The following is a 14139-nucleotide window of genomic DNA, read 5'->3' as shown; positions in this document are numbered from 1 at the left end:
ATTTTAGAATATGATGTGAGCTTGTGAAGAAAGGGATGCAGATTGGGGAATGTGCAACCCCTATGAGAGTACAATTTTGTTAAGTAACTCCTCACTCCTTTCCCTACCCCTCCTCCCATTAATTAGGGGCGGTTCTGGGCCCTGCCTTGGGTGTGTCTGGGTAGGTTATATAGCGAGGTTAAAATACAAAAAATACAGTGCTCAACTCCTTGTGACGTAAAAGGAAAATGTATTAGCCAATCACAGCATCAGCATATTTCCACAGAGCAGGGAATACCCCACTCTAAAAGCATGAAACGGGGCTAAGCCCTGCAATGGAGACCAGTCTCACACACACCACACAGCCAGATCATACAACAGAAGCCAGCACTGCATACAGTGCATTGAGCCCACCTCTAAGTAGATTGCAGATGCCAGTAAACTGTGTGCGCACAGCGGGGCGCATACAAAGCCCTGACAAACACCATGTGATTGGTCGAAACATGTAGGCATGGAGGAAGCAGAACCAGCTGGATCTCGTGAATCATATAGTTAAAATATGGAGCTTTGTTTTTGTGGGAAGGCTTGTGAGCTGCCCTTACACCACTGGATTCACCGTCACTTGGCTTGTGGATACACACTCTACTGTCCTGCACAAGATCGACGAGGTCCGTATGTTATCTGCACCATCGTGCGCACAGTTTATTGGCATTTACAGCTTTGCTGCACCACAGAGTCACTTTCACAAACATTATTAAAGCCTACTGGCAGATAGGACTAACAAGACGAGATCCTTTTGGTGTAGTTGGTCCAGACACACTATCACAAGAGTTATTTTTATAGAGCTGTTGGTTAAATGAATTGGAAGTGTTACTGTAAAATGCTGTAGCATAGAGGAGCTCAGCCATGCCATCACTGACCTGATTTCTCTTGTCTAGCTACGACGATGAGGTGGATAAAGTGAACCAGTATCAGCGCTTAAGTCTGGATGACTTGGAAAAGATTGAGATTGGTGAGTCTCAAGTTGTTAGATATAAATTGAAAATATAAAACGTACACCTGACCTCTTGCCCAGGCTCACATATACTTCCACTGCTGTCCTGTGTGTGCTATGATTTCCATAAAGAGGAATGGTGCCCAATGGTCCGATGATGTATGGGCAGATCAACCAAGAGATGGATCTCTCTCTGATCTGTCAGAGATCTGTTCCCTGCCCATGCAACCCAGCTCGATTCCCGATCGATTTCAGCATGAAATCTCTTGGGAATCGGCCTTGTGACGCCGCATCTGCAGCCTCACCTCCCCCAGCGATGTACCCCCTAATGTAAAATATGCCCTGTGCAGTATACTTTTCCCATCTGTATCCGCTGTTAGCTCCATCCTCATACACGCGCCCTGTGTGAAAGCTACTGTGGCATATCTGTGATCTGTAGTAATGTCTGATTAATGGTCTCCGCATGTCACTTCCTGTTCCTGTGTGTGTTCAGGAAGCAGGAGAAGGTGTCACAGCAACAGGAAGGCTGTACTGGGCAGTGACCAGATGTCCTCTACAAGTCATGTTCGTCATACCCCCCAACCGTCCCATTTTTGTCGGGACTGTACAGATTTTGGTGGCTCTCCCGCTATCCCGGTATGAGCCCCCCAAGTCCCGGGCGGCAGTGGGCAGAGAGGGTAAAAAAATATGATCGAGGCGCCAGCCACGCCTAAGTGGGATGCGGGATGCCAGCAATATATTACTACCTCCCTCCCTCCCTGCCTTGAACTCTGCCCCCCTGTGTCCCCCCGTTAGCAGAGTCCGCAGGGCAGCGGAGTGGGCTGTCATCTTACCGGCGTCCATCGATGCGTACCGGTATCCAACTTCCTGCTTCCTGTGACGTCACAGGAAGCAGGAAGTTGAATGAAGCCAGATGTCGGTACGCATCGATGGATGGAGGTAAGATGACAGCCCGCTCCGCTGCCCTGCGCACTCTGCTAACGGGGGGACACGGGGGCAGAGTTCAAGGAAGGGAGGAAGGTAGTAATGTATTGCCGGCATCGGTATCCCCCTTAGGCGCGGCTGGCGCCTCGATCATATTTTTTTTACAGTGGCACCTATCCTCGCCCTCCTCCCCACACACGGGCACCCTTACCCTCCTCCCCACCCATGGGCAGGGTATATGAGGGTTATTTTTATTAAAAATTATAAGGCCATCAACATTAATTAAAAAAATATTTAAAAACCGTTATGGTAGGCGTGGCTGGGGTGTGTGGTTAGGGGTGTGGCCTGTGTCCCGATTTCAAATTTCAAAATGTTGAGAGGTATGATGTTCGTGAAGATCGGGTAGCCTCCCAGTATAGTTTGAAGCAGGAAATTTTGGAACTGCACACCCCACAATGTAAATTGCGGCCATAAGGTGTAATTTGAGTGCCAAACTTCAATTTTGTAGCGATAGGCTGTGGTGAAAAGGGCGTTCGTGTATTGGAAATGCTGATGTTTAAAAGCTGTTAGCCATTGGGCCTGCGAAGCCTTTGCAGGAAAGTTTCTAGACTAAATATCCCCACCGCCCAAGAGCGGCTTGGCACACTGTTATGGTGCAGTAGCCCCCAGCAGTTAGTAGCCAGGAAAGCCCACAGTATTAGGTAACCAGAGGGACCTCCCCCTCCCCAGTATCGGTAGCCAGATGTGACTTCCAGTATTAGGTAGCCAGAAGGCCACATGCCAGCAGGTCATGCCACTGGAGCCATGGAGACCAGCATGTCTAGGAGGAAAATGGGTTGCAGGTGTCGGCTGCTAGATCCTAGAGAGGTGACACAAGAGACCAATGACTCGGGCTCGACTATCAAATTAGGATTCTCCTTCCTTTATTTGGAGCAGTATATAGTTAGAACCAGCACAATGTTTCAGACAGAAACTCTTTCTCAAGGGATTTGTTGGTTGAGCCTGAGTCATTATCTGGCATCTAGTTTACAGAGGATTGACTCACACATCATATACTGCAAATCTTACTTGTTCCTAGAGAGGTGAGTCACTACACCCCTCCGCTGTGCCCTCTGCATGGACCTGCTTTTTCCCGTCATCACTTAACCCCAGGCAGTGGACCTGCTTTGCCCACCCCTAAAAATAAGCTGTATGTGTAGCAGGTCCTAGAATGTTATATATTCCCATACTCTAATTGCCTGTTTGCAGAGTAGTGATGGCCATGTCTAGGAGAACTTGTGTAGAAGCATGTGATCAGTTTGGTCAGGTGATAGATTTGCAAGTCTCTGATTTGCTAGACATGATCATGTGGTAAAGCAGGATGTGATCACAGCAAATCAGATCTTTGCAAATCTATCCTATCCGATCAGACAAATCACATGCTTCTCCCAGTTCTCCTAGACATGACCATCACTACTGGAGATACCAGGAAATTCCTTCCTGTGATTGGTACTCTTTGTTGCAATCTGTGAACAGAAGGTATTTAGTCATTCTGATTTCTTGCGATCACACAGGACCAGAACCTACATTTTTTGGGAAGCCCAAATTCTCGTGCATGCGACTCCACTACAGACGCAATGGGAACAGCGGGTACTTCCACACACTGAGGGCTGTGGCGAGAAGCCCTGAAGAAGATGGGAAAGGTAATTGCAAATTCTGACGCCAACCATATAGGCTGGTATAAATACAAAATGATGATGCATTTTATTCCACACACACCACTTCAAAGCAGTGATGAAATTTTTTCTTTTTTTTTTTTTTTAACTCAGAAAACCTCAAACAGAAAGCATATCTACCTCCCCTCACTCCAGCTTGTATCCTCCAACCTCCCTGACTGCTTCTTCTTAATACACCACTGGAGCTCCAGGCTCATTGTCATGTGACTGCAGTAAGCCTGAAGCTTTAGTGGTCAGTTAAAGGAAACCTGAGATGGCCCCAAAAAGAAAAAGTATACATACCCGGGGCTTCCTCCAGCCCCCTTCAGGTCAATGGATCCTTCGCCGTCCTTCCTGGCTGCCTCCATCCTCCAATATCCTGCCCGGTACGTCCCTTGGCCGCTCCTATCGCCAGCGGATTGTCACGTGCTGACTTACAGCCACTGATTTACCGGGCAGGATATCACGGGATCGAGGTGGCATGGGAAGATGGCGAGGGAGCCTTAGGCCTGAAGGGGGCTGGAGAAAGCCCCAGGCATGTATAATTTTTTTTTTTTGGGCTGGGCCATTTCAGGTACTCTTTAAAAAGCTATCAGGGAGAGATGAGTATTTGCACAGTATATCACCCTTGTATAAGCCGACAACAAGATGTCATTTTGCTGGCTCACACTGTGTAGGTCTAGGATCCTGTTGGAATAGCTGATACTGTTGGAATAGCTGCATACCTAGTCACAGGTACAGAATATTGACAGTTGACACTGGTCATCAGCAGCGGTACTTCCTTCACTGCATGGTTTGTGTTCCTCCTGCCTGTCCCGCCTCATACAAATGGTACGCACAAGAGCTGAGCAGGATTACGGTATAGGTCAGTCACTATTCTGGTCTTGCAGTTCAGGAAATAGGTGTTAAGCAATTTTAAGACCACTATCTGCTCACTGGAAACTTTTCAGGCTGGCTCCGTGGATAGGTACACAGCTTTACCAGAGACTTTTTAATCTAAAAAGTTCTGTTCTAAAGAGAAAACTCGTGATTTAGGGCCGGTTCACACAGACTAATTGTCAGCTTTTTTTATGCTCTGTTCATAGCCTGAGGAAACTGGATATGCCTGTGAAACGCGTTGCACTTTCTGGAGTATGTGAATAAATATGTGGTTGAATTCTATCAACCGTTTGTTGTGTCTAATTGGAGGAGGGAAATCCACGTCGGCCTCCCCCGACTTTTAAACATTTTATCCTTTCGGCGCCTCTGTTTGCCTGTACATATTTTATCGTCGTTTAATCACGTTGTTTCAACTGCTTCCAGTAGGTTGTAATGGGAGAGTTTTTTTTGATTCATGCGGTTTCTGGAGTCGTCAGCATTCACCAAACGTTAATAGAAACCACTGCCAGTCGCCTTCCAAAACCAACAAACGCTCTGGTTGTCTTTTCAAGGCGTCCTGCAGGTATGCGGCTGACAGGAAGTGGACCACAATTCTCAAGGGCGGAGAGTACAGGAAATAGACCATAATGCTTTGGGGCATTAAATCGCCATAAAAAGCTTTCAAACGATAAAATCCGCTGTTAACCGCTTACTAAATGACATGGCGGTTGAAAGCGGTCAGTGTTCAACAATTTAAAGAACAGAAATGACAGGCCTCCTTTAGACATCCGTGTGATCTGGCCCTTATATGGATCCTACATGAATTGTTAATTTGTCATGTCAGATTTGGGTTTAGCTGGACTGGAAGGTACAAATTCGGGTTGCATTGGGTGATGCACTGAAAAGGTATTCATGTGTTTTGTTCTGCTTAATTAGCACTTGACCTTTTTTGGTTATCTTTGCTTACTACTCATACTGTCACATGACTGGAATGTGGTTGCTACCTGGTTATCATGCAATTTGTCCATTTGGTTTACAGATACATTGCTGTGTATAGCCGAGATGCTGCGGATTACCAAACAAGCCATGGAGTCAGATGTCCCTGTTATTGAAAAGAAGCTGGAGAGGTGAGGATCTGGCTGAAGGGCTGCTTTGTTGATCCATTGTTTGGTGTTAAGAACAGCTTTAAAGTATAAATCAAAAAAGTATGAAATGCATTTTAGTTGTAATAAAGAAGCCAGAAACCCATTGTGTGATCCTATCCATAACTGATCAGTTCTCCTATTCCTCATTCAACTGATACAGTCTGGGAGGATGGACGGTGAGTGTAGCCAATGTGCAAGCCCTGTATCTGTTTTACGCTAGGAATTGGGTGGGGTTTTCAGGAGGCATAAATGCCGTAAGTCTCAACCTTGGCCTCTAGGGGATTCAATTACCTTCTGGCCATAGTGTCCTTATCTTATCTGAAATGGGAAGTTTCTGTTTGGATTTTGAGATGCGCTTGTTACTGTAGCTGAAAAAAAACCCTTCCACAATCCTGTTGACACTGCACAGTTCAGCAAAGGCACACAAACCAGTTAAAAAAGCACATTTTACAAGGACCCATTTCGGTTACATATTTATTTTGGACACTATTTTTAGGCATTTTTCTTTTATTTTGGGATGTTAAAACTCCCTTTAAGCTAGTCACAGACTAGACTATGATCTGATGCTATTCCGTGATCTGAATGCTGATCAAAGAATAGGAGAGGTAGCAGGGCAGTGCTGAACTAGTCAAGGATTTTTTTTTTTTAAAGGTGCAGTAGGCCTAAAACTGTTTGAGAATTGTATACACTTTTCTTTAGATGGTAATTTACATATTTAATTCTTGTAGGAAGAGCAGCAAACCCCACGAGGACATAATGGGAATACGTACCAAGAATCCAACACTGGGGATTAACAGCATGGGACTTGCTCAGAGCAAGAACTTCCTCATGAGTAAGTTTTCCTCCCTGAACCAGAAAGTCAAACAGACAAACATTGGTAGTCTACGAAAATTTGGGACCTTTAACAAACCAGAAGTGAAGGGTTTCCTAAAACCAAATCTAAGGGTCAATCTGTGGAAGTCTGACAGTAGCCTGGAAAATCCCAACCCAGAGGCCAAAGAACACCTCGAGTCAGACTTGGACCTCTCATCAGACAGCGACTCTTTCCATTCCGATGACTACATTCCAAAGTCAGATGACGATGGGCTTATCACAGGTTCTCTGGAGAACATTGGTCAGGTTGACTATGTCCTTCCAAGCTGTGGCATTATCGCATCAGTTCCTCGATTAGGGAGCCGATCGCAGTCTGTCAGCAGTGCTGAGGTAAGTCTCCACATTCCTACTGAGATCCAAGTCACCCATTGTGATGCCTCACCAGAAGACAATGTTCTTGTGGATTTTGGAACACCAATAGATGTTTACTGCCATCAGTTTGTTCATGATGCCCAGACCAAAGACAGTGTCCATAGAGATGTTAACAAAGATCAAATAGACCAAGTCATATTAAGCAATAATTCTCCCCATTCCTCTTCCACTGGCTTGGATCCTGAGATAGATGAACTTCTAAGGCCTTCACAGCTCGAAGTATCTGGGACTGAAGCAGACTCCCGGTTACTAGCTGTAGAGCCTTCTACCACATCGGGCCGATCCAGCCCAGGCTCAGCTGCCTCACCAGCGGACAGTAACAGCAGCAGAGTGGTTTCTCCCTTCGCCAAGATCCGTAGTTCCGTAGCGCAGGTAGCGACCATCACCCATGCTGGACTGGCTCAAGGGATTAACTTTGCCGTGGCGAAAGTGCAGAAATCTCCAGAGCCCACAACCGCTCCAGCAGCCCCAATACAAAATGACTTCAAAGAGCTGTTCACACAATGCCAGACGCGCATTATACAGATCTGACGGCGTGCTGGCACCAAATGGAAGATAATGCGACAAATTATCTTCACAACCTTTGCTGGAGGAATCGGATGAGAGGTTGAGTAGGCCTGCCATCAGTTCAAAGAATGTTTACATTATTTTGGCGGTAGAACTGTGTCAATTCATAATGGGTACTTGGTGGATGGATCTTATTCCAGGCAAAGACTGTTCCTTTCACCTTCATTTTGTAGTAGAAAAAGCACTGTATTTTAGTTACTATTTATTTTTTAGATTCTTTTTTTTATAACCATGGATCTGTGAGATACTGTAAACCAATGTGTTACTGACGCCCATTTCATTTGCACAGTCCCTTCCCTCATCCTGCCTTATAAAAACTGTTCTACAAGCTACTAAAGGCATTTTACCCTTCATTTTTGTGCCCGGCCAGTAAAGTATAACTGACTGACCGACCCGTTACACTGAAAGGTTGTAGATCCAGTGATATTTGCGCTCCGAGGCCTTGCCTGTTCTGTAGTAGACTAGAGGTTGTGTATTCCGCTGTCTCGATCGGTTACTATATCTGAGCAGCGATGGACTGTGCTCTGCTGTATGGCCTCTCCTGTGTACACTGGTAGATCCGTGCGTACATTGTGATGTGCCTCTGTCTGATGTGTGTTTCACTGAAATATTTATTTGTAGTGTGATTTGTGTAAAGAAAGGGAAATATTTTAATAAAAAAAAGGAAAACAAAAAAAATGGAAGGATGTTCATTTTGTAAGTCTTATTATCTCCGTTTATTATACCAGGCGGTCCTCCCATATCATGGAGATTGGCCGGAACCTGGAGAGGTCGTTTACTATATCAGTTTGTTATAACAAGATAATAAAGTATTTTTAAAAGATAACTGAAGTGAGGGATATGGAGGCTGCCATATTTATTTCCTTTTAAAGGGAACCTGAGGTGAGTGATATGGTGGCTTTTATATTTCCTTTTTAAAAAAAAAATACTAGTTGCTCAGCAGTCCTGTTGGTCTTCTGGTGTCAGTAGTGTCTGTCACAACCCTGAACAAAGCATGCAGCTAATCCATTCAGAAGAGCCAGGGCATCTGATCTGCTGCATGCTTGTTCAGGGTCTATGGCCATAAGTATTAAAGAGACAGGATCAGGTGGACAACCAGGCAAATTGCATTGTTTAAAAGGATCTGAATATGGCAGCCTTCATATACCGCTCACCTCAGATTCTCTTTAAAGGCAAAGACATTTACTTACCCGGGGCTTCCCTCCAGCCCCTTGCAGCCACGCCACAGCTCTGTTCCCACCCGCTGGCTCCTGGTCCCAATTGGTGCAGAGGCTGACCTCGCCAGGTCGTCCTATTACGTCTGCTCGAGCGCCGCTGTCAATCACTCGCACGTGCTGTGTACTGCGCAGAACTACTACTGCGGCGAGGGACATAGCAGCTGCTAGGGGCTGGAGGAAGCCCCAGGTAAGTAGGTATTTTTTTTTTTTTTTGGCTGCCTGGATATTCCGAGGTGAAAATAAACTAATGAAATAAAACGATTGTATCTATTTTCCTTCTCCTAAAAATGACTTAAAAAGTAAATTTAAAAATAAAACTGGGGGATATTTTAAAGTTTGTTTTTGTCCAATGACCCATTCATTGAAGTATGCTAGAGCTAACATTTATGAACTATTCATCCTTTATCTTTTTCCTGCTCTCAGAAGCTTTTTTTATAGTTGGAATTTCTTATCAGTGAGGGTCACTTCCTGTCTGAGTCAGGACTGAGTCAGCCACTTACATACCTGATATTTAACTCTTTCAGGCAGAGAAAGTAAAAAAGAAATACAGAATAGTTATTTGTGTGCTAGGGACTATACATACACATGTCTATCTGATGGTGTCACCTCGGGTTTCAGCAATGCCAGTTGCCTGCTTATCCTGCTGCCTCTAATAAATTTAGCCATAGACCCTGAACAAGCATGCAGCAGATTAGGTGTTTGACATCTGTCAGATCTGACGAGATTAGCTGCATGCTTGTTTTTGGAGTGATGCATCCAACTGGTATTGGTTTAAAGGAAATAAATATAGCAGCCACCATAGTCTTCTCACTTCAATTGGCTTTAATTGAAGTGTTTGGAGTTTGCCCCTCCCCTTGCTTCTTCATCCCAAAAGATTCTTTCCTTATACTACCCGGAACCACAAAACTTCCAGTAATGACATGGAGGTGGTCTGAACATTGTTGTAGCACCTTGCACTGTGCAAAGCTTATGGCACAACCACCCCTGCTAGTGACTGGATGGAAGGTGTGACTCTAACTTAATGTGATCCAATTGGTCGATTGTTAAAAGTTGCATAATCTTGTAGCAACTCAGGATTATTTGCATCTCATTGACCATCACTCCATTTAAGGATGTGGAGCTGGGTGCTTTTGGGAGGGGTCAGAACCATGTCTTGAGCTGAGACAGCTCCCACTGCCTAGTCCACAGGTGTGAAACTCCATGCCTCGAGGGCCAGATCCATGCCAGTATTTAGGATGGACTGAGAAAGAGGAATGTGTTCTACCTAATGGACCACACCTTGCCTGATTCAGGCCAATCAATTCATTTGAGCTGTGCTAAAAAAATGTGTGAGGACTAATGATGGTCAAGTAGATTCAAATAACTGAGTTAATACAAATTTATGCAGCGTGAAAATGAACCAATCGATTTTTACCTCAACAGGATTTGATTTGTTCATTTTCAAGCTGCATACATTTCCATATAAATTTGCATCAGTATCTACTTGACCGTTGCTAGTGAGGACCTCGGCCCTCGAAGGACTGGTTTAACATCCCTCCGATAGTCAGTGATGGGCTAATAGATGAGTTGGTGCAAATTTCATGCAATCCTTCAACTCCTGCATTTTAAATTAGTGAAACGCCAAGCTAGATAAAAAACAAAATTGGCATCAATAACAATGCATTTCCTTGACCATCTTTAGTAGAGATGATTAATAAAACTGTATTTTCCAACCTGCATGTCGCTTTGAAATTTTTCAATCAAGTGCATGTCTTCACTTAGGCCCCCTTTCCACGGACTGTTGAGCTGTGTGTTCACCAAGCAGTTACCAGGCAGAAGTAAGCAGTTATGATGCAGCAAGAAGCAGTTACCAGGCAGCAGTGAGCAGTTGAAAGAGTTTAAGAGGCATTTCACTGCCCATTAACAGTTCTTGGAAAGGAGGTCTAAAGATGATTAATGCACTTTGAGCCTCAGAAGAAGCTTATCAAGCAAAACTGTTGTCGGGCCGTGTGCTAACTGCTATACCTGACACCCCCATCTGCCCTACAGGATAAGTATCAATTGTCATGCAAGTTACTGCAATAAACACTTATCAGTAGTGCCAAACTGTTCTCTCTCCAGGATGATCAATGTGACGCAAATAACTTTAAATGTTATGCAGCTTGAACTAGGACCAATAAAGATTGACAGGATTGGTCCAATCGCAAGCTGCACATACAGTATTTTTCTGACTCCAAGACACACTCTCCCTAAAATGGGGAGAATGTCCCTAGGTCTTATATGCCAAAGACAAGGAATCCGACTTATGATTGCCTGACAGTACAACCCATCACCATATCCAGGGATTCCTTGCCTGATTGTCTCCCTCTGCTTTGCATATTTAGTTATGTGGAACATCAGCATGTCTCTTCTGACCCATCAATGATCACAGACCTTTCCTCTCCCGCACTGGTCCTCTAGTGCCAGCATCTGCTGATGACACAATCAGCAGAAGGCAAGCCAGCACTAAGGGAGCCGTGAGATAGAAGAGTGGTCCGATCACCAATGGATCAGGTGAGATGCCGCTGCAAATAACTGTTTGAAGAAGACATGGGGGGGCCAACTAGGGCACAGGAGGACACGTGGGATAGGACAGAATGGAGCACGATTGGGAGAACATCTAGAATACGCTCCCAGACCATAAAGGCACCAGGTATAGTATAGTTTGTTTTTTGCCCTCTAAATCTCGGTGTCTTATAGTTCAGAGCATCTTATATTCTGAATACAGTAATTTACATGAAATGTTAATGCAAAAAATGATTTGCATCTCAATTATCCCCAGTCCTGACAAATTTAACAAATGCTTTTATGAAGTTTTTTTTTTTTTAATGCGATTCCAGGCATGTGCCTAGCTTTATTTTTTTTGAGTTTTGGTTTAGAAGTTTTATACTTTTTTTTTTTTTTAGTACACTTTGACCTGGAAGTGAACAGCTGCTGCAAAAAAAAAAAAGTTTGGAAATCGCACTCTTATCAGTGCTTTAGAGCTTTGAGGCATAATTGACTCCAGAATGCTGCACGACCCACATTTGGCAAACAAAAAAAAAAAATCACATCGCTCTGGTGTGATTAATCCCATATAAACACATTAGCAAAGAGATTTTCACAAAACGCTCTTGGTGTGCACCAGCCTTAAAGGGGAACTTCAGCCTAAACAAACATACTGTCATTAAGGTACATTAGTTATGTTAAGTAGAATAGATAGGTAATACAATCTCTTACCCACCTCGTTTTAAAAGAACAGGCAAATGTTTGTGATTCATGGGGGCAGCCATCTTTAGTTGAAAGGTGGTGACAGGGAGCAGTAGACACAATTCCAACTGTCCTATGTCCTGATCACCCCTCCCAGCTGCACGTGCTAGGCTTCAAATGTCAAATTAAAAATGTAAAAAAAAAAAATTGCACCAAAACAGCAGAACGAGAACATCAGAAATCCCATCATGCTTTGCACAGCATTAGGGTAAAAATGCCCGGGCAGTTTTCTTCTGTGCAGCTAAAAATTAGGCTTGTATAAGAGAAAAAAAAAATTTCTGATGCTGTGAAACTGTTTAAGAAACACCAGGCCTTTCCAGTACTGCTGAATCAATTTTAAGTCTGGAGGTTCACTTTAAGCTGGGTTTATGCATTAGCCATTGACAAATCGCAGAATACTTCTGTCAGAATAATGTGACTACATCAGTATACTAAACAAGAAACATTGTAGCTCTCCTAGTGTAATAATGGTATGATCATCATATGTAAAAATCTCATAGCCAAATACACAAGTCCAGCTAGATAAAATTATACATTACTTTATTAACAGATTAACAAAAAAGTAATTTTCTTTATACCTTGGCTGTAGGCACATAAAACTTCAAATGTAAACAGGATGCCACTGTCATGAACTCTATAATAATAACATTTGGGGGGGGAGAGAATGCCCCAAGGGGGTACTTTCCTTAGGGAGGCCTCTAGAGACTGAGGCTTCCCTTGTCCTCTAAGCCAGTGCTGGAAACCCCCGGAAAGTCCACAGACAATGGGGAGCAGCCACCAGCTAGAGAAGGGATTTTTTTTTTTTTCTAACCATAACTGCTTTGCATGTCAACCACGTGGTTACAAACACTCCTATTTCATTACATTAGAGCAAGGGTGTCAGGGCTCGTTCCCACTATCGCAAATCCGCATGCGTCCAATGCATGCGGATTCGCACATGTAATGCAAGTGGATGGGCCTGTTTCCACTGTAGCGTTGTTGAGGTGCGTTTTTTCAGCGGTAAAAAAACGCACAAAAGAGCCAACGAATTCGCCTGCGAGTGGAATGCATGCGAATCGCCGCTAATGTATTTAATAATAAAAACGCATGCGTTTGTTACATGCGTTTTTACCCGCGATTTCGCACTTTTCAATTTTATTTTGCCCTGGCAGTGTCATGGTTAATTTCGCATGGCACCCTGCCATGCGAAATCGCGGGTAAAAACGCATGTGGAAACGCATCCGCATGCGTTTTTACAAGCGTCGGAATGCCGGCGAAATCGCGTCGCAACAGTGGAAACAAGCCCTCAAATACAAAGTGGGCTGTACACTGGAACCTAGTAGCGGGCAGAAATTGTATACTGGATTCTAGTCACAGGCCAACCTCAATTTCTACTGGTTACCTTCCTGCCTTATTAAGTTCTCTGGTGTCTAGCATTACTCCCTCCGCTAAACAGTTTCCTGGTGTTTAGTGCTTTTCCCCTACCTCCACATATAGCTTCCCTGGTGGTCTAGATTGAGCTAAACATAATGCAAAGTGGGAAAACCACTTAAGGGTCAATTTAAATGTCTTTGAGGCCAAATTTGACCCATGGGCCGGAGTTTGACATGAACGCATTAGAGCAACCAGAAGATACTGACTCCCAGCAATTGGGCAGCTAAATGGCAAATGCAAAGTTTTCCATTTTGTCGTATCATCTACAGCCACATGAAAATTGTCTCAATAACACACCAACCACCTTACTCATAATGCAACAACAAAAGCTCCTCTTCCCTTGGTATGCCGATGGCAACATAAGGATCAAAAAGCTACTACCAGTAAAGTAGTGAACATGTGACAACTCTGGATATCAAAAATGTTATTTCATGGAAACTGTAATTCTGAGCTGCCTTACACAAAACAAAATAGGGCTGCTCATACAAAGTAGCTACAACTACATAGCTATTCGGAATCAAAACTTAGAGTCTGAAGCCTCAAAAATTACCTGTTTATTAGCCAGTCCATTTCAGCATTAATGGCATAGATAAAACGCCACATTCCCATGGCTAAACGAGGCCTTAATCACCCCAAAAATCCCAGGGGAAAATTGCGTGGCTCCTTCCTGTTAGAGGCAAAGCTTTGTGCAGTAGCTTTGCCTCTGTTTGCGTCACTCCCCGCAGATCACCACCTCCTCCCACCTCTCTATCTTCCGTTACTGAGAGAGGTGGGGACTTGCAGGGATTGACATGGCTGGAGGCAGATCCACAGCACAAAGCTCTGCCTCCCCTGGG

At 44.2% G+C, this 14139-nt stretch overlaps 1 protein-coding gene across 1 annotated transcript in view; it reads left to right on the top strand.

Moving 5' to 3' along the window:
• The window catches only part of INPP5F (inositol polyphosphate-5-phosphatase F), a 64178-nt gene extending 56094 nt beyond the window's left edge, over positions 1–8084 (top strand). Inside the window, exons 17-20 of the mRNA XM_068258328.1 lie at positions 918–991; positions 3451–3579; positions 5489–5576; positions 6323–8084. Coding sequence (XP_068114429.1) covers positions 918–991; positions 3451–3579; positions 5489–5576; positions 6323–7370 — 1339 coding nt within the window. The 3' untranslated portion in view covers positions 7371–8084. The remainder of the gene's footprint in view (positions 1–917; positions 992–3450; positions 3580–5488; positions 5577–6322) is intronic.
• Positions 8085–14139: the final 6055 nt, after the last annotated feature.

This window comes from Hyperolius riggenbachi, chromosome 10, assembly GCF_040937935.1.
Source record: "Hyperolius riggenbachi isolate aHypRig1 chromosome 10, aHypRig1.pri, whole genome shotgun sequence".
NCBI classification, from domain to species: domain Eukaryota; kingdom Metazoa; phylum Chordata; class Amphibia; order Anura; family Hyperoliidae; genus Hyperolius; species Hyperolius riggenbachi.
This window is presented reverse-complemented; position numbering and strand designations above follow the sequence as displayed.